The 22666-nt window shown below is 55.1% G+C and overlaps 1 protein-coding gene across 3 annotated transcripts in view; it reads left to right on the forward strand.

Annotated features, from left to right (window-relative positions):
* Positions 1-426: 426 nt before the first annotated feature.
* MTMR14 (myotubularin related protein 14) overlaps positions 427-22666 on the forward strand; it is a 40251-nt gene continuing 18011 nt past the window's right edge. For 2 of the 3 annotated variants that reach the window (XM_037522265.2, XM_037522275.2), the window contains exons 1-9: positions 427-649; positions 2388-2536; positions 8771-8879; positions 13366-13441; positions 13706-13766; positions 15229-15351; positions 16650-16723; positions 20700-20770; positions 21342-21416. In XM_037522265.2, the coding sequence (XP_037378162.1) occupies positions 494-649; positions 2388-2536; positions 8771-8879; positions 13366-13441; positions 13706-13766; positions 15229-15351; positions 16650-16723; positions 20700-20770; positions 21342-21416 (894 nt within the window). In that variant the 5' untranslated portion in view covers positions 427-493. The remainder of the gene's footprint in view (positions 650-2387; positions 2537-8770; positions 8880-13365; positions 13442-13705; positions 13767-15228; positions 15352-16649; positions 16724-20699; positions 20771-21341; positions 21417-22666) is intronic. The other variant, XM_037522286.2, reaches the window with a different exon arrangement.

Consider the following 22666-nt stretch of genomic DNA (forward strand, 5'->3'; position numbering starts at 1 on the left):
ATAAATCTTTTTTTAAAAAAAAAAAAGTGAAGCCAGTCACGACTGCCAGCCTGGCGGGACAAAACGGGTCCAGAAGCCCGCGTCACAGACGCCCCGCGGGGGGCAGAGCCGGGCAGGTGCCCCCCAGGCTCGCTCGCCAGCGGTGGCCGAAGCCAGGGGCCCCGGGCTCCCCCCTCCCTGTGATGGTTCGTCCCGCCCGGCCCGCGCCCCGCCGCACCCCCGCGGCCGCGATGGTCCCGCCCGGCTTCCCCGAGGAAACCCCGCGGGGCGGCGCCGGCGCGTCACGCGGCGGCGGGGGGCGGGGCGCGGGCCGCGCGCGGCGATTGGACGGCGCGGGGTAAACATCCGGGCGCGCGGGCGGGGCCGGAAGGGGAAGGGGCCGCGGCGGCCGGGCGGCGCGGGGGTTCCGGACTCGGGCTCGGCGCCGCGGGTGTCATGGGCCGGGGCGGGGCGCGCTGAGGGGACGCGGGCCGGAGGGACGCGGGGCTGGGCCATGGCCGGCGCTCGGGCCGCCGCCGCCGCCTCGCCGGGGGCCTCGACGGCCGCGGGCAGCCCGCCGCCGCGGGAGCCGGGGCTCGGGGAGCTGCTGGAGGAGTTCTCGCGGACCCAGTACCGGGCCCGGGACTGCGGCGGCGCGGGCGGCTCCAAGGTGGGTCCGGCGGGCGTGAGCCCACGACGCCCCCTTCCCGGGAGCCCCCGGGGAGAGGCTCGCGGCCGGGCGGGGGAGGCTGGAGCGGAACTTCCCTGCCCGGCGGAGCCAAGTGCCGGGGGCCGGGCCCAGGCCCGGGTCGCGTTCCGGAGCCGAAAAGGGGGGAACTGGAGTGGGAATGACCCAGGGAAGCGCCTTTTTCTGGTTTGACACGAGGGCGTGGGGGTCAAGGGTCTGAGCCGAGCGGCGGGTTCAGAGATTGGGAGGAGGAGCCGAGGGAGGTTCCTCCCCTGCTTCAGGAGTCGGCGCGAAAGCCCCCGGGTCCGGAGGATTCCTCCAGGTCAGAGGTCAGAATGCAGGAGCCGGAGTGAGGGGGCGGAATGGCGCCCCGAGAGGAGCCGAGTGTGTTGCCTCCTAATACAGTGTCAGCACGATTTTAGACTCGGGCCCGGCCCTGGCCTCCCCCCAGCGCAGGAAGACGGCCCACGCTCCCTGTTCCTTTATCAGAAGCAGGTCCCAGTTCCTCTTTTTCTGCCCGCGGAATTCTCCTCAGTCTCCTTGCCCCCAGACCTGGAAGGCTTCCAGTCTGGTCAGACCCCCCAGCCTAGGCCCTGCCCGCAGTGAGGCGAGAATGTTGCCGGCCCTGGGTCTCTTCTCTCCCAGGTGGTTGTGACACGCTTGGCATCAGGTTTCCAGTGGGATGCTGTGCCGTCCTGGGCCATGGGGGTTCTGCGCTGGGGCGTTCTGCAGTTGGTATCTGCCAGTCGCTGCAGCACCCCGGCTTCAGTGATGACGGACCTCCCCACCTCAGAATGACCAAGTGTGTTTCAGAGCTTCCACAGAGGGACCACCTGTTTTCAGCGTTGTCTGGGTGCTCAATAAAAATCTTCACTGGTCCTACCCAACCCTACTGAGTCAGAATTTCAGAGGGTGGAGACCTAGAATTTACATTTTTTAACAGGCTTCTTAATGGTATGCATCCATCTTAAAACTTGGGGATTCCTAGTGGAAGCCACTGTGAGTTTTCTCCCCCTAACACCTGTAGCTGCTTTGCGTACTCTTTAAGAAGGCTCTTTCAAGTGTCTGGAGAGGGTGGGTGGTGTTTCTGGGCCCCTGAAGATTAGGGTTGTCCTAAGTCACACCTGACTTGAACTACAGCCTTAAATCCTTCTGAGCTTCCTGTTCTCTGGAAGACTGGAGATGTGACAGGGCTTACGCCTTTTTCTGATGGGCCTTTCTGGGAACTGTGAGCCAAACAAGAGCTGTTCCTTCTATTTTATAAGAAAATGGTGTGTGAGGAGACAGCTTTGTCTGCAGCTGCTACTCATTACAATAATGAGAGCTTCTAGATACTGGTCTGTGACTGGCAAATGGGGAAAGGCCTGGAACCAATGCACCATCATGGATTAGTGCTAGTGAAAGTAACCTCTAGGGCAAGAGTTCTTAATGTTGTGGCCCGCCCTCCTCAGACTCTTAGGACAGCTGTATGCTCCTTTGAATGCACACAAAATCAACACGACTTCACGCACAAAATTAGGGATTTAGAATTGCTCCCAAAGTGTCATTACCACATGAGGGAAACGAACGGCACATGAAGGCCCCCGACCCAGGACCTGTCTCTTCCCAGCACTGAAGATAACGGGAGGCACCTGCCATCCCATGTCCTCCGCGGGCTGCTAGCCTCCTATTGTCACACTGGGACCCCACAGTCTTCTGATGCTCTGTCTCCTCCGTGCAGGTGGAGCGCATCGAGAGGCGGTGTCTGGAGCTGTTTGGCCGAGACTACTGTTACAGCGTGATCCAGAATGTGAACGGGGAGATCTGCGGCCACTACCCACAGCACATCGTGTTCTTGGAGTATGAGAGTTCTGAGAAGGAGAAAGACACGTGAGTATCATGTGAGCAGTGTGCTCCTCCCAGGCCCAGCGAGTGCAGCTGGGTGGGGAGCTGAGCAGGGCAGGCTCACTTTCCAAGGATGTTAATTAAGCCTTATTGGCATCTTTATTGTCTTCAGGGCTTGTTAAGTTAGACTGGCAGAGTGGCATGGCATGGAGTGAGGAGCTGTCAGTCACAGCCCCGGACTTCTGTTTCACTCAGCCCGACAACTCTTTGTCCTAGGACAGCTAACTTCACACTTCGCCTCTCTGGTCCTCAGTGTCCTTTTTAAGAGTGTGTGTGGGAGACATGCTGTGCAGACAGGTTGAAGAGCACGAACTATAAGTAGAGGTTAAGAGCCTGAGGTCCAGAGTCAGACTGCTGGAGTTTACTTGGTGCCGGTGAAACTAACTTGGGACAAGTTACTGAACCTCTTTATCGCTTAGTTTTCTCATCGGTAAGTCTCTGTCTGGACCTAGAAAAGTAGTTACTTTAATCCCTGATAAGTAGGACTGTTAGAAGCCTGGCAAGGTTGTTGTAGGAATTAGCAAGGCGTGAGTGCTCTCTGGGGTGGCAGTTCAGACCAGAGCAGACACAGGACGCAGCCGTAGCTGTGAAAGAAAAGCCGAGGCTGACACTAACAAGCAGTCCCGACACCGGGACTCCAAGAAATGCTTTTTGTTGATCTGAAAAGTCTGTCCCCTGGTCTTCCTTCTTGCTGCTGATTTTGAGAGAATTGCAAGAGCAGTTGGCAACAGTATTGTGACCGCCTGGCCCTGTGCTGAAATGTTACGAGGGGGACCACAGATTTCCTGCATTTGTGCACCCAGCAGCTGGCTGGACACGCACTCCTGAGCTCCAGAGCAGTGAGTTGAGACCACAGTATAACCAGATGCCCCCGTGATTCACATGCCGTTAAGGTTTGAGTAGCACTGAAGGCAAATCAGGGAGGGTAGGTCATTCCACTTGTGCTTTAGAGTTTGGGGAGACCCCCTTGGTGGAGATCCTTTTGAACTAGAATTGAAGGATGAGCCGGAGTTTGCCTGAAATGTCTTAGAGACCAACTTGGATAGGATCTTGATGACCAGACCAAGGAGTGTGGACTTGTAGGTGTTAGTGGTCTGAATGTGTTCATATGTCTGAGCATTCATTAAAATTATAGATTGTAGGGCCCCTTCCAGGCGCTCTGCGTCAAAATTGCCAGAATCTGCATTCTTAGACAGCCCCTCTGTAGCGCGAGACCCCTGCTGTGGCGGCGCGCCAGAGAAGGCTCTCATCTGTAAAATGGGATGTCTCACAAGGCTGTGATGGGGTTCACTGGGAAAAATGAATGTATTAGAAAAGCGAATTGTGTCGATCACAGAAATTTTATCCTCATACTCTGTTGTATAACCTAAGGAATCCAGGGGTCCCCAAGCCTACAGAATCATACCTTCTTATGCCCTTTGACGTATGGATCGTGTCTTCCTGCCTCCTTCCAGAGTTAGGCAACCTCCCCTCTGTAAGTCCTGAAACTAAAGTGCCTGACCTTGAGATCTTTTGCTTGCCCTGGTCCTCCTCTGTCGTCCTCGGTGCTGCCTGGTGGTTGTCGCTCTGCCCAGCGGCGTGCCACCCGTAGCCCCAGCTGTGTCTCCGTGGTGTGTCTCTGGCCTGACCGACGGGTTACCCAGGGCTCTGATTGAAACACAGAACCCGATTCCATAGCTGTGGGTCTGTATTTACTAACAGGCCCCTGGGCGTAGCAGCACACTGAGGAACTCAGATTTGGGCACCTCACAGCAGCTCTTCCTGGAGGGAACGGGCTCAGAACTGATTCCGTCTCATCCCTTAAAGAGAAAGGAATAACATTTTGCTGGGTGCCTGCTGCTTGACAGGTGTTAGCGCCTCCAGGCCCACAACCACCCAGTAAACAAAGTGGTGTCGCCCACTTGTCAGGTGAGGGGGTTGAGCCCCAGGTCACACAGGTTGTGGGCAGAGCAGGGTTAAAGCTGGGTCTGCCTTTTTCTGTCACTGCCAGGGCTCCCCCTCCAGGCTCGGCCCCTGCAGCATCTCCCTGCCACTGGAGGAGTTACTGTGTCCTTCTGTTAAAGGCCTTGAAGTGATAACGGGCAGAAGGCGCTTACTTGTTGAAGAGAAGGCATTTGTGGATGTTCGGGTGGGAAGGAGTAGAGTTTCACTGCTGACAGGCCTGGCTTTCGTGTCCATACGCCACTGATCAGACTGAGTTAAATAGGGTAGAACTGGATGCAGGAGGTGGTCTGCCCTGTTAAGCCACCACCCCAGTTTTGCCCATCATCTAGGGTCACAAGCCTGAGCAGCAACCACTAGACAGTCCAGACTGGTCTTTGAGGTGCCACCCTGTGGCAGACCCTGGGATTCAGTCAGGAGCAGCACCGGTGAATATCGGCGACCAGCTAGGTGGAGCTCCTGTTCTTGGGTCTGGGCAGGAGCACAGGGCAATAAATAAGCAACGCCAGTGTGACGAGCCAGAATCGGGGCAAGTCGGGCACTGGGGGTCATAGTTGCAGTTCTGTGCCCGCGTCCAGCGTGTGGTGGGAGGGAGGGTCCCCACACTGTTCTCCGACGGCGCTGGCTTAGCAGGTGAGAGGGCCAGATGGAGGAGACGCATGGGCAGGCATGGGAAGGGGCGCAGAGCTCCCACGCCTTCGCAGGCGCGCCCCTCTCCCCAGATCTCCTTACCTGGCGCGCTCTGAGGATTTTATAGGGGCTCCATTTTGCAGACTCATTAATGAAACCATTGGCCATTAATTCAACCTCCAGGACCTTCTGATCACTCGGTTCCCTGGCGACCAGGGCCCATCCTTAGGTAACCTGGGGGCTTTCCAAGTTACCTCATTAATGTGACAAAAGACACCTTGATCACTGGCCTCTCTGGAAATGTCTAGGGTTTTGGAGCTCTGTGCCAGAAAGGGGAAGAAGACCAAGTATTTTCTTACTATAAATCACAATCTCATGTGGCTCTTGGCTTTAGTGTCTGCCTCCGTGTGGAGAGTCCTCACCTGTGCTGCTGCCTGTTCTGGGACCGTCTGCCCGTGGTTTCCCTCCCTGAGCTGTTTCATCTATAAAATGGGGCTAATGAGAACTAACTGAGAGAACATGCCCTGCTTTGGGCCACGTGGAGCTCCTCAGTAAGAGCAGAAGTAGCACTTATCTCAGGAAGTTTGGGGGTACGTAGTGAAATCAGCCTTGTCTGGGGAGTGCAGTGCTGGCCTGGGAGGGCTCACCTTTGGAAAGTTTGTGACCCTACCGTTTCCTTAATTTGAATATGGCTTCATTTGTATGTAAATAATGCTTAGGAAAAACAAAACCCAATTGCTAAATTCAGTTAAATATCAGGAGAAATCTCTCACCACCTGGCAACAGCTTGCCAGAAATTTCAGTGCCTTGGTTACAAATCTGAGTGTCATGTCCCAGATGCAGCTCCGCGCTGCACGCAAAACTTCCCAAGAGTGAGGAGTGAAAATAAAATGAAGAACCACTGAGAACAGAAACCGAAGTGGTTGGTTAACTGGGGGAAGTAGGAAAACAAACCACTTGCTGCGCTAACACACGGTGTCCTACCTCTGCTGGCAGCCTGCTCAGGGCCCCTAAGAGGGAGATTCCGGCATGTTCTCTGCCTTAGTTGTGTGGAGAGCTCACTGAGTAGGCGTGCTAAACCTGGGATAATCAGGTGAGCTGAGGGAGAGTCAGCTGCTCCTGGATGCTGGGGAGATGGCCTGGGGCTACCAGAAGGTGGGCAGTGGCCTGCTGTGAGCAGGACCGTGTGTACCTTATGTTCTCAGGGAGTTGGGGTTTGATGAGGCAGGGGTTCACACTGAGGTGCCTTTTTATTTCTGAGAAACCAAATGAACGGCAGGGGGCAGAGCTCCTTTTCTGTGAGCTGGCTGGCCGGCCTGTGCCACCTTTTCAGCACCTTGAAGCGCCATTCCACCCTAACACATTTATCACTCTTACTCCTTCCTTCCAAAAACAAACTCTTCAGTTGACAAAGCTGACATCCTAATCAGACTGTCCAGAAAACACACCGTGGTGAGTGTAGCCTCCTCTTTGCCCCCTGAATGTCTTTCCAGGATCATCAAACTGTTGGCCCAGGTGCACACTTGAAGACCCCCGTTAGCCCTAGCTTCAGGCCACCCCTGCAGAGTAGGCACATTTTCAGTAACGTGGATGGAGCCTAGGCCTGTGAAGGAACCTGAAACCCTGCTATGAAAAGCCTGTGTTTGTGTTATAACAGCAGCCAGATACCCCGAACAGGTTATACAGATGTGTGGGAGGTGCTAAAGCGCTCTCTGTGGGCTTGTATTTATGAGGTGCCAACAAAACTTGTGGCTCCCTAGAAAGATGAGGATGTAGAAGGAGCTAAATGCCCTCTAGGACGTGACCTGGGGTGACCTGGGAGTGCCACCCTTTCAAGAGGGAGCATCTCCCTCCCTTCTGCTGGTTTACTCTGCAGGGGTAGCCTCCTGCTCTTCCCAGCATCTTGTTTCTTTTGTTACCAGAAGCAACAACCCACTTATTTGGAGGCTGTGCTAAGGGTTGACAGGTGAATCGGTTAAAAGTTGACCCTTATTGGGCTTCCCGGTGGTGCAGGGGTTAGAGACACACTATCAAGCTGTCGCCAGCCACGGCACCATGTTAGATCCCTGGCAGGCCAGGGAGCTGACCCACATGGCACAGTGGACCTCACTCCTCAGAAGTGTTTGTTTTTTGTTTTTTTTTTTAAAGATTTGTTTGTTTTTGCATACAAGAGCTTGGGTATAGGCCAGAGATGTGGGGGATGAGAGGATTCACCAGAGAGGAGGGGAACAGAACAGGCAGACTGACTGAAATACACTGCTGAGGGGAGCAGCGGGTGAGTCAGGAGAGGTCTGCTGCAACATGTGGGTTTGCTTCCTGGCCGGCTGGGGATCGAACTTGTGCTGCAGAGGCTGCAGATTTCTTCATGGTGCGGTGCTTAACCCCTTGCGTCACCAGGGAGGCCCCCCTCAGCAGTGTGTTTCAGTAGATCTGCTTGTTCTGCTACCCACTCTGTCTGGTGAAACCTCTCACCCCTCCTATCTTACCTACACCCCAGTTCCTGTATGCATAAATAAATTTTTAAAAGTAGACTCTTATTTTAGGATATGGATGTGAATTGCTGGAGCTCAATTTTAAACCTACTCCTTCATGTTCTAGAAGTTCCTTTACCAAACCTGATGAGTTAAGCAGTGCGCTTCTCAGTGCCGCCGAGAGCTTCTCTTTAATTAGCTTTGCTTCAGTGTCTCCCCTGTCTCTGTGGCTGTTCATACTGTTCGGGAGACAGGTACGCCTCCAGGTGGTGTGTTCTTCCAGTCTACCACAGTGAGGCCAGTGTCTCCATAGAGCAAATTACACATGTTTTTTGGCTTCCGGGTGCATGGAAGTTTTGTCTCTGCTGTAGTCTGTTAAGTGCAGTGGCATTATGTCTAAAAAACCACTGCACACACCTTAATTAGCTGTGACTCAGTCGCCGAGTACATACTGTTGGAGAAATGGTGAGACAGACATGCTTGATGTGGGGTTGCCACAGCCAGTTTGTGGGGGGAGAAAAGCACAGTCTCTTAAAAGCACAATAAAACCAGGTATGGGTCCTCCCTGGTGGCCTGTGGGTTAAGTCTTAGCACTGTCACCACTGAGGCCTGAGTTCGATCCCCAGCCAGGGAGCTAACCCACATATGGTGCCGCAGACCTCTCCTGCCACTGCTCCCCGAAGCAGTGTATTTCAATAAATCTGCCTGTTTAAAGAAAAAAACAATACCAGGTATGCCTGTCATTGGAATGTCGATGAGCTAGCACAGGCTGATGACCACGTGGAACGTGAACTTTAATCTCCCCCGTGCCCTGGGAAGAGCACACAAATGGCTCTGTGGTTTCCAGAGGGCCCCAGGGTGTGCTTTGCTGAACTCTGCGTGAGAGGCTGGGCTCCTTAGACTTGATCAGCGCTGCTGGCTGTGTGTGCTTGTGATGTGTGTGCCGTGTCTTCAGGTCAGCTGGCTGTCTTCATTTCAAAGGTTCTGAAGTCAGGATGACTTCATTTTAAATACTTACAGCACCTTTTTCTTTTCCTGAAAAACTTCAGTCTGTGGTCTAGAACTTGGGGAATTGAGCGTTTACTAAATTCGAAATGAATACTTGTGGTAGAGTTGGTGTGGGAGCGCAGCAGCCCTCAGGAGCCAGCCTGACCTGCCTCTCTCGCCCTCGCGGCAGGTTCCAGAGCACCGTGCAGGTGAGCAAGCTGCAGGACCTCGTCTACCGCAGCAAGACCGCCAGGTGCAGAGGACGCTTTGTCTGCCCAGTGATCCTGTTCAAGGGCAAGGTGAGCACACCACGGCGTGGCTGTGATAACCTGTTCTGGGGTGACTGACTTAGCGGATGTAGGGTCGGCTTGTTCTTGGCATTTGCTGATGGAGGCATGGGTGGTGGGGCCTGGCACTGCGGGAAACCGGCTGATTCTGATGCCGCCTCCAGGGACAAGCCCAGGTGGGGAAGGGTTTTCACACCGGGCCACTCAGCCCTGTGTCCTGCAGCCAGACTCTCGGTTTCCTTCTCAGTCATCACTCCTAGCTCTGGAGTAGATCAGCTGGAGTGAGTTAATACGTTGTTCGTTCTTCAGTCGTGTAATTCACCGCACGCTTACCGAGTGTGCATTGCACGCCAGGCACTGTTCCAGGCCTTACGCTATCTTAGCTCTGCAGCCAACACAACCTTTCACCGCATGCTCTGTGTCCTGGTGTCCGTTGTTGATCGGACTCCCCAGCCGACTCCTCTTACTCCCTCACGCTGAGCTCTGGTGTCAGCGAGTGTCCTGTTTTACAGATGGAACAAAGGCTTAGGTTAAATAACTAGCCCAAAGTGTATTTACTTCACACGAGAGGATTTGAACTTAACCTCCTCAGCCTAGCACCCTGGGGCTTGGGGTATGGTGTAAGAGGAGCTCAGGAAAGAGCCGCAGGGTGGGAGGAGCATGCGCGGAGTGCGCTGCCCGGTGGGGGCCTGCAGGGCTGGAGGTGGGAAAACAGCTGTGGGGGGGCAGCTCGGAAAGGAGACTTGGCCAAAGGCTTTCTGGGGCAGGTTGATTCCGGGAAAAGTATGTCTGGAAGTCGAGTCCTAGAAATCACCTTACAGCCATTTGTTTCTCCTTACTTTCTGGAAAATGTACATGTTCCTGGAATTTGTTAAAAAGGCAGTTTCAAGATCACCGCTCCATGGAGCAGTGCTAGAAGTTTGGAAAGCCAAAGAGTAGTTTGTGATAGGAAGCCACTGTGTCCTCAAGAAACCACAAGGTACTGTTATCACCAGCTCCTGCTGGAGTGCTGTGAGGAGCACCTCCTAACAGGCGGGAGTGAGCGGCCTGCCCTGCTCCCCGCTCCCCTAACTACGGGAGAGTATAAAGATCTTTCCTGGATGCATTAGGGAGAACCCACACTCACCAGCTCAGTCTGGGGAGGGAGCTGATGGCAGGGTTAGCACTCGCAAACCAGCAGGCCAGAGAGGAAAGTGGGCAAGGCCCACCGAGGGCGGTGAGGGCGAGTGCTGAGCTGCTGCAGGGACTGCTCCCAGGAGCCTTTGGGGCTGAGCGCTCCAGAGGGCTTCACTGCTGATCCTGCTTTCCTCCCCCTCTGCCCCTCTCGCCCTGTCAGTGTGACCCATTTCTCGTCTCTTAGCATCCCCTGCCTCTGTGTTCACTTACTTAAAACCTACCTGCATGTGCTTTATCGTGAGTGTGTCTGAGCGCTCCTTTCCCCTCCGCCCCGCCTGGCTGCTGCCCTTCACCTAGCAGAGTGCCCGCCCCGCTGGTCAGTGCGCCTGCAGTGGGTGGCGGTGCTCCTGGACAGTAGGGCCCTGTGCTGGGGGTGGAGTGACAGCGACACATCCTTCAGCCGTGTCCCCCCAGAGCTCAGTGTGGGGAAGGAAGGATAAGGAGTAAGTGGTGAAGGAGGCGGGCCGGGCAGGAGAGTGTCTTCTGTTGTGAAATGGGATCTCCACTTGGCCGGTGCTGTGTTGGCAGTGTTTGTTGCCAGAACTCCTGCAGAAGCACCACTTCTGCCAGGTTGGGGGGGAGGGGGTGTGTGTGTTGCAAAATGCCTACTTCCTGTTTCCTTCAAAAGACAGTTCAGGGTGGCTGGGAACTAAATATTTATTTCAGTTAATTTACATTGTATAATTCAAGCAACGTAGGAGTTTTGTTGTTGTTAAACTCAACTTTGGGGGCAATACTGCTTTTCCCTTTAAATGTTGAAAACTGCATCCCAGTTGAGTCGGACTGTAAGTATAAATATTTATAGTAATGGTGAATACTTAGTAAGAAAAATATAAAGTAATTTTTAAGTGATTTCATGCTGATACAGTAATTTGAATATATTAAATAGGATATGTTAACATGTAAAAGCTAAAACCTTTAAGGGTCAGACATTCTCCTATGCCAGTGCCAGCGCTGGTGTCTGACTTTTAAACAATTAAAATTGCGACAAGTCATCCTCCTGTTTTCTCCCTTAGAAGTTGGGCACCAGAGGTTGGCCACCTTTATTCTGTGTGCCCGGCTTTGGTTACTCTTAGCAAATCCAATAGAACAGTATTCCTAATGCAGAATTTGAGGTCTCCTGATTAGGTACATGGAAGACATCCAGAGTGATTTCTGTGAAGAGCTGAACTTAAAGTGCAGATAGCTCAGGAGTCAGAACCAGGCCAGGAGCGGCATCGGCAGTCAGGGTGTGCGGTGGGGTACGGGGCTGCTGGCTCGGGACCTTCCTGCAGAGTTTTGTGTCCCCGCGGGGGGCTGGCTGCCTTCCCTGCTCTTCTCAAGCGGACACGTTCTCTAGGCTCAGGTTTGGCTGCTCAGTTACTAACAGACGGACAGAGCAAAGGGATGCGGGAGAACTGCGCGCAGAGAGAGGCATCTGAACCTTGAGGAAAATTCAGGAAGCGGTCTCAAGAGATGAACGCCGAAGAGAGCGTGTGCATCTGCTCTGAAGGGATTTAACAGGAAAAATGCAAAGAAGAGCAGGACTTGGTGTTAGCAGCTTCAACAATGGGAGGACAGGGAGGCTGGCAGGTGACAGGCGAGTCGCGCGCCCTCGACTTCTGGGCCTCAGGGGCCTGGGTTGACACTTTCCTGCTCCTAATACCCACTTCGAGCAGAGGCTCATCACAGGGGCCCAGATCCACAATGAACTTGGGAGAGCCCAGTAACCCCTGGAACTGCTGGTCAGCTATGGGTCTACCTGTTTTTCTGGAGACAGTTTATGGTTTTCATCAGTTTTTCATGCTCTCAGATCAGAGAAGCCCAGCAGCTCCCACCAGGATTTGCCCCGCGGAAGCCAGGAATCTGCCCAGGTCGTCCGGAGGCTTCCAGGACAGGCTCCCATGAACTGGTTCTTGCTCCCAGCGCTGACCAGTACCCCACCCTGCCCTTGCCGCATCCAGGGCTCATTTATGTTACCTGCCTTCTGCCCAGGCGGCTAAGCCTTGGAGAGCAGGGGGTGACCCAGAGGCTCCCACCTACACCCCTATGGCGGCAAAGCTGTTTCCTTCCCATTAGAGGAGAAGCCTTCAAGCAGGATCTTGCAGTCTTCAGGGACCCACTTTACACTGCCAGCCTGTGTGACCTGTTCCGAAAGGAGTCTCACCCTCTCTGTTCCCATGTGGCTCCCCAGTGTGGCGGGACTGTGTCCCCGCCTCGCCCGCTTCGACCCTGGCATGAGCTGACCTCTGGGCTAGTTTGCCTCCCACTGCCCAGCCCCGCTGGGTCCCCTCTGACACAGCTTACTTACAGAGGCCGCCTTAAAATTAGATACTGAAGTGTGTGCCTGTTGTCTGTGGTTTCTAGAATTCTAGCTCTCCAAGTGGTGCTTCAGTGATGAGGAAAAGAGCAAAAGAATATGTAAGCATCGTGGGTTACTGCGTTTCCTTGATGCAGCGTAGAGAGACTTGCTTTAAAAAAAAAAAAAAAAGCTGCGGTGTTTCTCCCCATTGGCCTCTGCAGGGGCTGCTGGCCCTGAGCTGACGTGAGCGGTCAGCAGGCTTCGGAGGCAGGGCTCTCGGTGGAGTTCCCGCTTCCCCGCATGTAAGGCCTTTTCTGTCGCTCCCCTCCCCGTGCCTGTTCCTTTTCTCTTCCTCTGTAAAGCAGCAGAAGTGCCTGCCACCCCACTGCTACCTCGTGGGCTCGTGAGAATTCAGGGCGAGGACGGCCCGACTGCTCCAGCGCCGCACCCGCAGGCCGCATGCACACGCGACGCCCACCAGACCGCACACCCGTGCGTGTCATCTCCTCTCTGTGGCAGTGGTGTTCCGGTGCCTCTTGCTTGAAAGATGCCCCCTTGAGCGGTGTTCTAGACATACCCACACTGGCCACTGTGGCTCTGAGGGACAGGGCTTGGGGGAGTGCTCCTGGGCTTGTTTTGTTGGCCTGGGAGTATCAGAAGTGCCAGGCGTTGCTTCTGTGCGTCCCTGAGAAAAGCATCTGCACGGTGGCCAGGGGGCATGGACTTCCAATTATGGGAGGATGCAGTTCTGGGGACCTGACATGCGGCACAGAGATCTGTCCAGCCTGTTGTATGTACTTGAAAGTTGTGGAGCAAATAGATCTTGAGTGTTTTCGCAGCAGAGAGACGGCACTAGTGACATGGAGGTGTTAGGTAGCGCCGTGACGGCGGTGACTTTGCAGCATATGTCTGTCAGATCTGCATACTGCACACCTTAACTTACACGTGTCAGTTATAGCTCCATGAAACGTGAGAAGGGAGGAGGAGACAAAGCCAAAACACCCAGAACCACCTGGCCTTGACAACACTGTTTCTTTCCAGCACATTTGCAGGTCAGCCACGCTGGCGGGGTGGGGGGAGCTGTATGGACGCACTGGCTACAACTATATTTTCTCAGGTAAGTACTGAGCTGCTTCTTCTATTACTGAGAGGTTGTAGGAGTAGCTGCCCGCTCACAGCGGCGCAGGTGGAGGTGTGGTGAGCTGGGGGTGACCTGGGCCTCTGCCTCCCATCACCCGAGTTGGTGCTTGGGGTGAAGATGATTTCCGGGCATCGGGCACGGAAAGAGAGGATAGAGCTGTCCCAAGGGTGGGGCTGGGGACGGCCTTTTGGGGATCCCTGGGCCTCGGCCTCAGTGCTCACAGACGGGTCTCTCCGGCAGGGGGTGCTGATGATGCCTGGGCAGATGTGGAGGACGTCACGGAGGAGGACTGTGTTCTTCGGTCAGTACCAGGTCACTGTGGGTCTGGGCTTGTGTTAGGGACAGGGTGTCTGGCCAGTGCTGGCCTTTGTCATACTGGTCCAGGTGAGTGGATTGGCTTCCTTCCTCCCACTGCCAAATCTGTGCCCCTGGAATAAAGTTATGGAAGACCTTGGGTAGCTTCACACCAAGGCAGACTCTTCTTGAATACCTGAGCAGTCTATATCCATCCTGGTTGTGCATCAGGGTCCCAGAGAGAATGTCACGCCACAGCTCCTGGCACCACAGACCCGAAACGGCCTAGACATCTGTGTGTGTCTTCAGCCCTGGGTTGCCAGGCCTCTGACAGCAAGCTCTCCATGTGTCACCTGGCATACGTGGTGCTCATCTCGGGCTAAGGGACACAGCTCCCCCTTGGACGATGTAGAGACTAGAAGTTCCACAGTTGCATGATTGGTCCCTTCACAAAGCTTAACACCAATAAGTAGCTAAGACCCCCATTAGGGAGGGAGCGCTCTTGCCTCCTTCCCAGATGTTTTCAGAAAACAGCACTGTAGGAGATTTAGGAAAAGCTCCTGTGCATGGTTTGTAGCACATAAAAAGTGTCTAGCTGGCACCTGGCATCTCTGGAATGCACACTCTAGTAACATCAGCTGCCCCAAATCACGGCATGGCGCATGGGCCGGCGTCTCACTGTGCCCGGCTCGGCCTCTGGTTCTGAGAGCAGCACCTCTGGCTTGTGTTCAGGAATGCTCAGCTCTTCCCGGAGAGTAGACGACCTCTACCTTGGCCTGGCCATCTCCAGAGCCTGCAGGATTTTTGGCTAGGAGGCTGCTGGGGACATCAGATCAGTGGACATGAAAAAAAATTGCCAGTGACTATTTACTTGTTCCACATTGCCTGTATGTCTGCAGCTGATCAAAAGGCAGCCTGGGGATTAGGAAACTTTTATCTTTCTCCTTGCTTCAAGCCCTGCTAAGTGGAGGGAATTCACTTGTTAGTATTTGCAATTAATCAGATAACTAAGATGTCCATCTCCCAGGAAGAATTCCAGTCTGTTACATTATGAGCAAATCATGTGGCAAAAAATGGTCAGAAATAGGGGAAAGGGAGGTGGGTGGACGGAGATAAACTCTGATGGAGGCTCAAAGATGATCAGCCGCCAGCTTGCTGCTTTTTAAAACTCAGAGATTATCTTGAGTCTTCTGGCTTAATGTCAAGCAGTGCCAGAAAGCCCTGGGTCAGTTCCCGGCTGCAAATTGCTCCTCTTTGAAATGTGTTCCAGAGAGCGGGGTAATCTCTTGGAAAGTCACCTTCTCAGCACCTTCCCCAGGACCAGTCGACTTATCTTGGTCCTCCCTGCAGTTTTTGGGGAAAAGGAACAAAAGTTCTTGCCAGTGACATCTCTACTTGCTTGAAGACCCGCGCCCCCCCCCCGCCCCCGAGAATGTGCTGTGCAGCTTCTCCTCTGTCTCTCCTTTTAGAAGTTCCGAAACTCACCTCTTTGATAAGGTCCGAGGCTATGACATCAAGCTGCTTCGGTACCTGTCTGTCAAGTACATCTGTGACCTGATGGTGGAGAACAAGAAGGTGAAGTTCGGCCTGAAGTAAGTACTGGGCACATACCCCAGGCCGGTACATGATATGCTCTGTGGAGGGGAGCCAGCACCCACCAAGTGCAGGCCTCACCCTCGGGCTGCGTCTTCTCACGGTCTCTTCCAACAGCCCCTCCTGCAGGCAGGAAAACTGCAGTGCAGGGAGGTTGAGTAACTCAACTCGCTCAAGGTCATCTGGGTAGTGCCTGAGGTCTGGGGCCTCTCTTCGGTGCACTCCTGCCGCCTTCTCTTCTTCACCATGGAAGTCATGTCTCCCCCTGCTCCTCGCCCCCGGCCGCAAGTTCTGTCTTGCTTCTGGCATATTAGAGCTCTTTAAAATGGAATCCAGAAAGCTCAGTGTGTCCCCAATATACTGCAGGCGCCTGCTGCTGTGTAACAAACACCCAGTGTGGACCAGATCTTCATATAATGGCAGAATTTTAAAAAATGGAACCTGGGTTCAGGTGATGAAATGGTCATCTTTCCAAATTTTATCATTTTTTAAAAAAGATTTATTTGTGCATACAAGAGCTAGGTTACAGGCTGGGGGTGGGGTGTGTGTGTGTGAGAGGATTCACCAGAGACACTGTGGGGAACAGAACAGGCAGATCCACAGATACACTGCTGAGGGGAGCAGCGGGCCAGACAGGAGAGGTGCGCCCTGTGGGTCATCTGCCCTGCTGCGCCCTGTGGGTCTCCTGCCTGGCCGGGGATCAAACTTGTGCTGCAGAGGCTGCGGACAGCTTCATAGTGCTGCGTCTTAACCCCTTGCACCACCAGGGAGGCCCCCAAATTTTATCATTTTAAAATACTGACTTTTCATCCTCCTTAGAGATTCTTTCAGAAAACCAGGCACACTAACGCTAAGTGCAGCTCGGCCCGCTGCAGATGCCGGCATAGTGCTGGCCATTCCTCCCTTCGTCTGTCAGGGTCGTCCCAGGTCCTTCCCTTTCACGGCGTGTCCTGCCAGCACTGGGGGTTCAGGCCGTCCCTTTGGCCAGTGTTGGTGACTTGGCTACGTCTCCCTCTACCCTCTGAGTCGGAGGCTGCTGCCTTTGTGGTGGGGCGCAGGTGGGGGTTATGTGGCACCAGGCGCCAGCATTTGAGGGAGGGGCCCTCCCTGGTAGGCATGGTCAGCGAGGGGCTGGAAGTTGGGGTTCCTAATTGCTTCAAGTAAGTGCTGCTGAAGGGACTCATCCCTCGCCCAGAAGAGTAGTGTCTTTCCCAGGAGGTCCACTTTAGGTTGCCACACTCACTGGGGAATGGGGCACGCACGTTGATGCCATAACAACTTGTGTCCTGTCTTGCAGTGTAACCTCCTCCGAGAAGGTGGACAAGGCCCAGCGCTATGCTGACTTCACCCTCCTCTCCATCCCGTATCCAGGTAGGGCCTTCTTGCCAGGGACCAGCCACGTGCCAGCCAGGACTGGGGGCACTTGGAGACCATCCAGACCACCTACGCTTAAGTCTGTCGGTGCCCCAGGAATTTTCCAGGAGGAGTTTGTCATTCAGCAGAGGAAACTGTGGCCCCAGTCATAGGCTCTCCCACGTAGGGCTGGACAGTGTTCTGGAAGGCGCTTTCCATTCAGAGAATCTGGGGACAGAGGTCTGGCTCAGGTGCTCACTATAACCCCTGGAGCAAGTCACTTCTCTCCTAGCCTCAAGTTTTCTCAGGTGTCAGACCTTGGCGCAGCTTATTAGCTCAGTCTGGCTCGCAGTTATTTATCATGGCGGTGGTGGAAGGATGTCATTGCCCTGGTCAGCCGACCGTGGTTGTACAGGGGCCTCTGCGTGCTGCAGAGCCCTGAGAGCCCTTGGGTGTGCATGCACCTGCATTTTCCTCTGGTGCACAGACTCGCCATGGCCTCTGGCCAGCATGGTATTCTCTGCACTAGATTCTAAAGCTGAGTTGATCCCTTTTTTGGGTGTCTCCTGCTTCAGCCGGGGAGGTCAAAGTCCTAACATCAGCGTGAGAACCATCCGACAGCAGGGAGTGCCCTCTTTCCCCTTGAAGCTTCTCTCCTGCTTCTCAGCCCCAGATCTGCCCGCAGTCCTCTGCTGGATGTGTCTCCTCATCTTGGGGCCACACAGCTAACGGCAGGCTGCTGTGGAGCCGGGGAGCCTTCTCATTAAACCCCAGGTTTCGTCTCCCGCCTGGTGGGTAGGGCATCCTCATCGGTGTGAGCGGGCGCTACGCAGACTGCAAGCCCTGAGTGCCTGGCACTCTCAGCGTGGCCTCCGCCTGGCTGTTCTCTCTGCTCTGCCAGCTTCGCGCTTGGCGCCGTGGAAAGCTGGGCGTGAGTCCTAGCCCTGCTCTGTGTGCCCTTGAGCAAGTCCCTGAGCCCTTCTGAGTACCCATTTCAGTCACAGAGATAATGATGCTTCTTTCAGGGGAAAGTGCCAGATGCGCCCCTGACAGTGCTGGGCCGACACGGCTACACGGGAGGGGAGGCTCGGGTGGCGCCTCGTCCTGGTGGGACAGAGCCAAAGGCGGTGACGGTGTTGTGGACTTGACAGCTCAGTCACAGGTGACGCGAGTGTCCCACACGGGACGCCTACACTGGAGCCCCCGCTGGTTTTCCCACCAAGCTCCTGCCTCCCAGGACGGGCCGCGGGATCCAGTCTGAAGTGCTCTCAGGGCAGCCTGCGGCACTTGGTGTTAGGGTTCCCGTAGGACTTGGTTTGGGGAGAATGTTGCCAGCAGCTTGGAACCACTATCGGCCGAGCAGTGGCGCATTCTTCCTCCTGTAGCTCGGTGCCTCGTCTTAAGCCTCCCCAGATGTTAACACCCTTTGACCCAGTTACTGACTAGGGCGTAATCCAGCTGACTTGGGGCTGAGATGGTATCTTGATGTCTGTCTGTACTAGCAGAACCTGGGGGGTGTGCCTGTCGATCAGGGTGTAATTCTGTGAGCGGCGGTACAGCTGCCGATGGAATGGAATCTTCCGTCGTCACACAGACACTTCAGCTTTTAATGCGGAAGACAGTTAAGGTCTAAGCAGGATACAGAATTCTGTAGCACAACCTCAGCCATGCAAGGGGAGACGTGCCTACAGAAATGGGGAGAAGGGAAGGAGCCACACTGCTAGGATAAGATCTGTGGGTTTCTCCCCTGTTCTCCAGATTTGTCGGTACTCCTGGGAGGGTCGGGCAAGAGGAGTGAGTAAAGATCACCAAGCGAGGGCGATCCAGAGCACACCCAGGCAAACGTCAGAGGGGCCCTGTTGACTTGGTTTACTTGGGTTCTCGGATTTCTTCATGTGCCTGCAACTGTCTCATATCAAGAGAGCAGCAAATCGCCATTATGCAAACGGGTTGTGAATACGCTTCGCCGCCATTTCAGGGCCTCGTCAGGAACCTGGACGGGAACCGTGTTGGTGTCGGTTCTGTGTCAGCTCGCTTGGGCTTGGGCTGGAGCGCGAGAAGTGTTCTAAAACACGTCAGGGCGCCAACGCAGACGGGGCCCGAAACTGCACTGCACAGGCCTTGTTGGTTTTCTCCTTGCGTGAGTGGCTGCGCTCACTCCCTTCTGGCCCCGTCCCTCTCGCCTCTCGGCGCACTCAGAGGCCTGTTCAGGTAATGAGCGGCAGGCATTGCCCTGGGTACTGAGTCTATTTTAATTCTATCCATTTCTTGCGAAGATTGCTTCTGCGTCATAGGCTGGTCTGAGCTCAACTGGAGCCTGCGATGTTGATTTGTTCAGCCCGAGTCGGGGAAAACAGAGCACTTCACAGGAGCGCTGGGAGATAATTGGTGTCTTTTCTAACACTGGGCTCACAAGCTCAGGGCCTCTGTCTCATATATTTCTTCTTTCTCCCAGTGAGGCCCCCGAGAGCAGGCTGAGTGTTGTAGTTGAAGACCATCTCCTCACTCCTCGGCAGCGAGGCCTGGGGGTCAGAGAGCAGCAGCGTGTGTGGGATGCGGCGCGACTCTACAGAACGCGCAGGCGGGGCCTCCAAAGGAGCCGTCCTGTTGGCCCCAGGGTGGTCTTAGACAGGAGCGTAGTCGAGAGCTGCGGGAGAGTTCCTTGTGAATTTGATTGACCTGTGGCCACTTCCACAGATCTTGGACAGCTCCTTCGTTGCCTGTGGGGACGTCGCCAGAGTGTGTGTGTCTAAGGCACAAGCTCTCAGGAGCTGGGGTGGGTCCTGAGAGAAACCACAAGCGCTGCTCTCCATGGGCCTTCTCCACCCTTGTGACGAGAACCATGGTGACCCCGGGGTGCTCACTGTGCTTGGAGGCGGCCACCCGTCCTCTGTGAGCCAGGCGTTGACTGCAGTCGTGGGGCTGGCATGTGGGCTCTGGCAGCGGCATTAACTGCACTGTCATTCGGGTGCCACTTGCACCAGTGCTGTGTGAGGTGGTGTATTGCTTCAGCTGTGACCACCTTTTATTTATTATTTTTTTAATGCATACAAGAGCTGGGGTACAGGCCAGAGGTGTGGGGTGTGAGAGGACTCACTGGAGACAGTGGGGAACAGAATAGGCAGATCTACTGAAACACACTGCTGAGGGGAACAGCGGAGAGACAGGAGAGGTCTGCTGCACCGTGTGGGTTGCTCGCTGGCCTGGGATCAAACTCGTGCTGCAGTGGCTGCTGATAGTGCTGAGACTTTAACCCCTGCGCCCCCAGGGAGGCCGCCTGTAAGCCACCTTTTACAAATGAGAACATCAAGGCTTAGAAACGTCAAACAACCTGGGTGCAGTCACAGCTGAGGGAAGAGCTGGGCTGTGAGCCTGGGCCTGTGGCCAGAGCTCTGTTCGCGCCCCCGTCTGTCTCTGGACTTCCGAGGGCTGGCTGCCGGCGCTGCTTACAAAGCTTCTCATGAATGATCCAGAAATGCTCCTCCTGGCAGCTCTGTGGGTGAAGGCCTTGTCTCTCGAACACCTGTTACTTTTCTGGCACGTGTGAGGTCCCTCCTCGTATGTGGCCACATGCAGCCCTCCCCTGACCGCTTGCTGGGCTGGTGCTAGAGGGCTGGGTTCGTGATCCTCTGTAACTAAAGACGTTGCTGCGAAGGTGCTGCCAGCGCCCGGATGGTAAGCCAGGCTTTTTTTGCTTGCTGGCCGTTGGGGCTGCAGGGATGGGTAAGACGGGGTCCTGAATGAGGGAGAAGTGACGGCGCCACGACCACAGATGGGGAGGCGCGAGGAAGTGCGCAGGTGTCGCTCACGGGGGAGGCTGTCACCTGCCCAGTCCCACCGGCCAGCCGCGGCGTCACCGGAGGCCCTCAGTGTGAGACGCGTGTGCCCTGGTGGCCAGCTTGCTCCGGCAGCACCGGGCCCTGGCCCAGCCAGAGCGTCGCGGGAGCCCGGGGGCCAGGAAGGGTGGTGTTATATCTCGGCCTTTCTTTTCCAGGCTGTGAATTTTTCAAGGAATATAAGGATCGGGATTACATAGCTGAAGGGCTCATTTTTAACTGGAATCAGGTATGAGCAGCAGCCCTCCTCGGCTTGGTTTTGCGTTTCTTTTAAAGGGAGACAGTAGAGAACAGCTGGTCTTTGGGGGCCAGCAACCCCGTTTTTCCTCTTCTGTCCCCCGAGTCTCATCATTTTCTCTCCCTTATCTCCGCGTATCTACTTTCCAGAGTCTTGGCACATCACTTTCCTTTCCCCCGATAGTTCCCTCCTTTCTTTAAAGGAGTTTTCAGGGACCGATAGGAAAAGTCCTTCCTCCTCGTTCCACTGTCCCTGTGGATGCAGCATTTCACTCCCCCTGTGGCCGTGGGAGCAGCCCCGGGAGCCCGGGGAGGCGGGGTCTGGGTGGGGGGTGTCCCTGCGTGGGGGGTGTCCCTGTGTGGGGGGTGTCCCTGCGTGGGTAGCAGACACTCAAAGCTGAGGGAGAAAAGCTCCATCCGGGTAATCGGGTCTCTGATTTTTTTAAGCTGTCACTCCTGGCATCTGGTCAGAGGAGGTGAGCCCTGTAGGGGGACTGCCTGCCCAGTCACATGGGGTCCCCCAGCAGCCAGCCTGCCTCTCACGGGTGTCTTTCTGTCCTCAGGACTACGTTGATGCCCCACTGAGCATCCCTGACTTCCTGACTTGCTCTCTGAATATTGACTGGAGCCAGTATCAGGTGAGGGGCCGGGCTGAGCAGGCACATCAGGGAGGGGCCCAGAGGACACTGTGGCCGCCACCGTCTTGGGAGGGAGGTCTGGCTTACCTGTTTTAACACTTGTAATTTGCTCCCGGCGCAGAAACCAACACTTTCTGAACGTGACTCCATCAGAGACTTGTGTCCACTGGGGGTTCTCATTTCAGAGGACCCTGTGGAGGCTGCTTTTGCAGCTCTGGGCTTACTGACTTTTCTCATTTTTCCTTTTAAATGCGTGTTCTGCCAGAAGCAGCGCAGAGCTGCCTGACCTCATTTGGTTATAGAAACTTTAAAATTACTTCCCTTGTGCCCTCTCCCCTGCGACCCTCCCTGTGGAATGGCCCTGCCCACCAGACAGGCCCTTCCCCACCCTGTCTGGCCCGCACAAGCCCAGAGGCCATCGAGGTCTCCCCCTCCCCAGCCTCTTCCCACCCACCCACATCTGCCTGCTTTGCCTGGCTGCCTTATCAGCTGACGCACAGCCGAGGATCTGGCTCAGGTGTACTCTCCAGAAGACTTCCTGATTGGCCCCTCCCCTGCCCCACAGGTGACATGCCGGCATCTACTGAACTCATGGAATTTTCCACTGAGCTGTAGTCAGTGATGAGCGATCTGCTTCCCCATCCTCGTGGGCTTAGCTCCAAGAGGACGGGGAACACCGATCTGCACTCCCCCAGCATAGAAGCTAGAGCCAGTGAATACCTAGCGATGTCCTGCCCATCTGCCTTTCTCTCCCCCGGGCCTGGACAGCCCCACCCAGACAGGCCCCCTCTCTGAGCCTGGCCCTCCCGTTAGGCAGCAGCATGCTCCCCTGGCACCTTGCATTTTGTTGTTGTGATGGTGGGGTTCTGGAAGGGCGGGGCGTGCTGGCTCTTGTCTTGTGCGTGTAGGCCCTGATCGCAGAGCAGGTGCTATTTGAACACGTCTGAGTGGTGTCAGGTCTTGCCTGTGCAGGTGTTTCCACAAAAAAGGGAGCATGAGGAAGGAGAGCCAGCCAGTCATGTCCTGGAAGCCTGGAGAAGGAATAGGTGGGGTGCTCTCCCTGCTTTCAAGCCCCAGATTGAGTAGCCAAAAGAAACTACAAGCTTCCAACTTCATTTGTGGTCTGCAGAGTCTCAGCCAGGCCCTATGCAAGCCTCCCTTTCTCTCGTTCCTTCTATCTCTATTTTCTCCTTGTACAGATACAACCAGATCAGAGGAGCTATTTACCCACCGAAAGCTGTGACTGTAGG

This window comes from Talpa occidentalis, unplaced genomic scaffold, assembly GCF_014898055.3.
Source record: "Talpa occidentalis isolate TD23 unplaced genomic scaffold, MPIMG_talOcc4v2.1 talOcc4.10, whole genome shotgun sequence".
Lineage (NCBI taxonomy): Eukaryota > Metazoa > Chordata > Mammalia > Eulipotyphla > Talpidae > Talpa > Talpa occidentalis.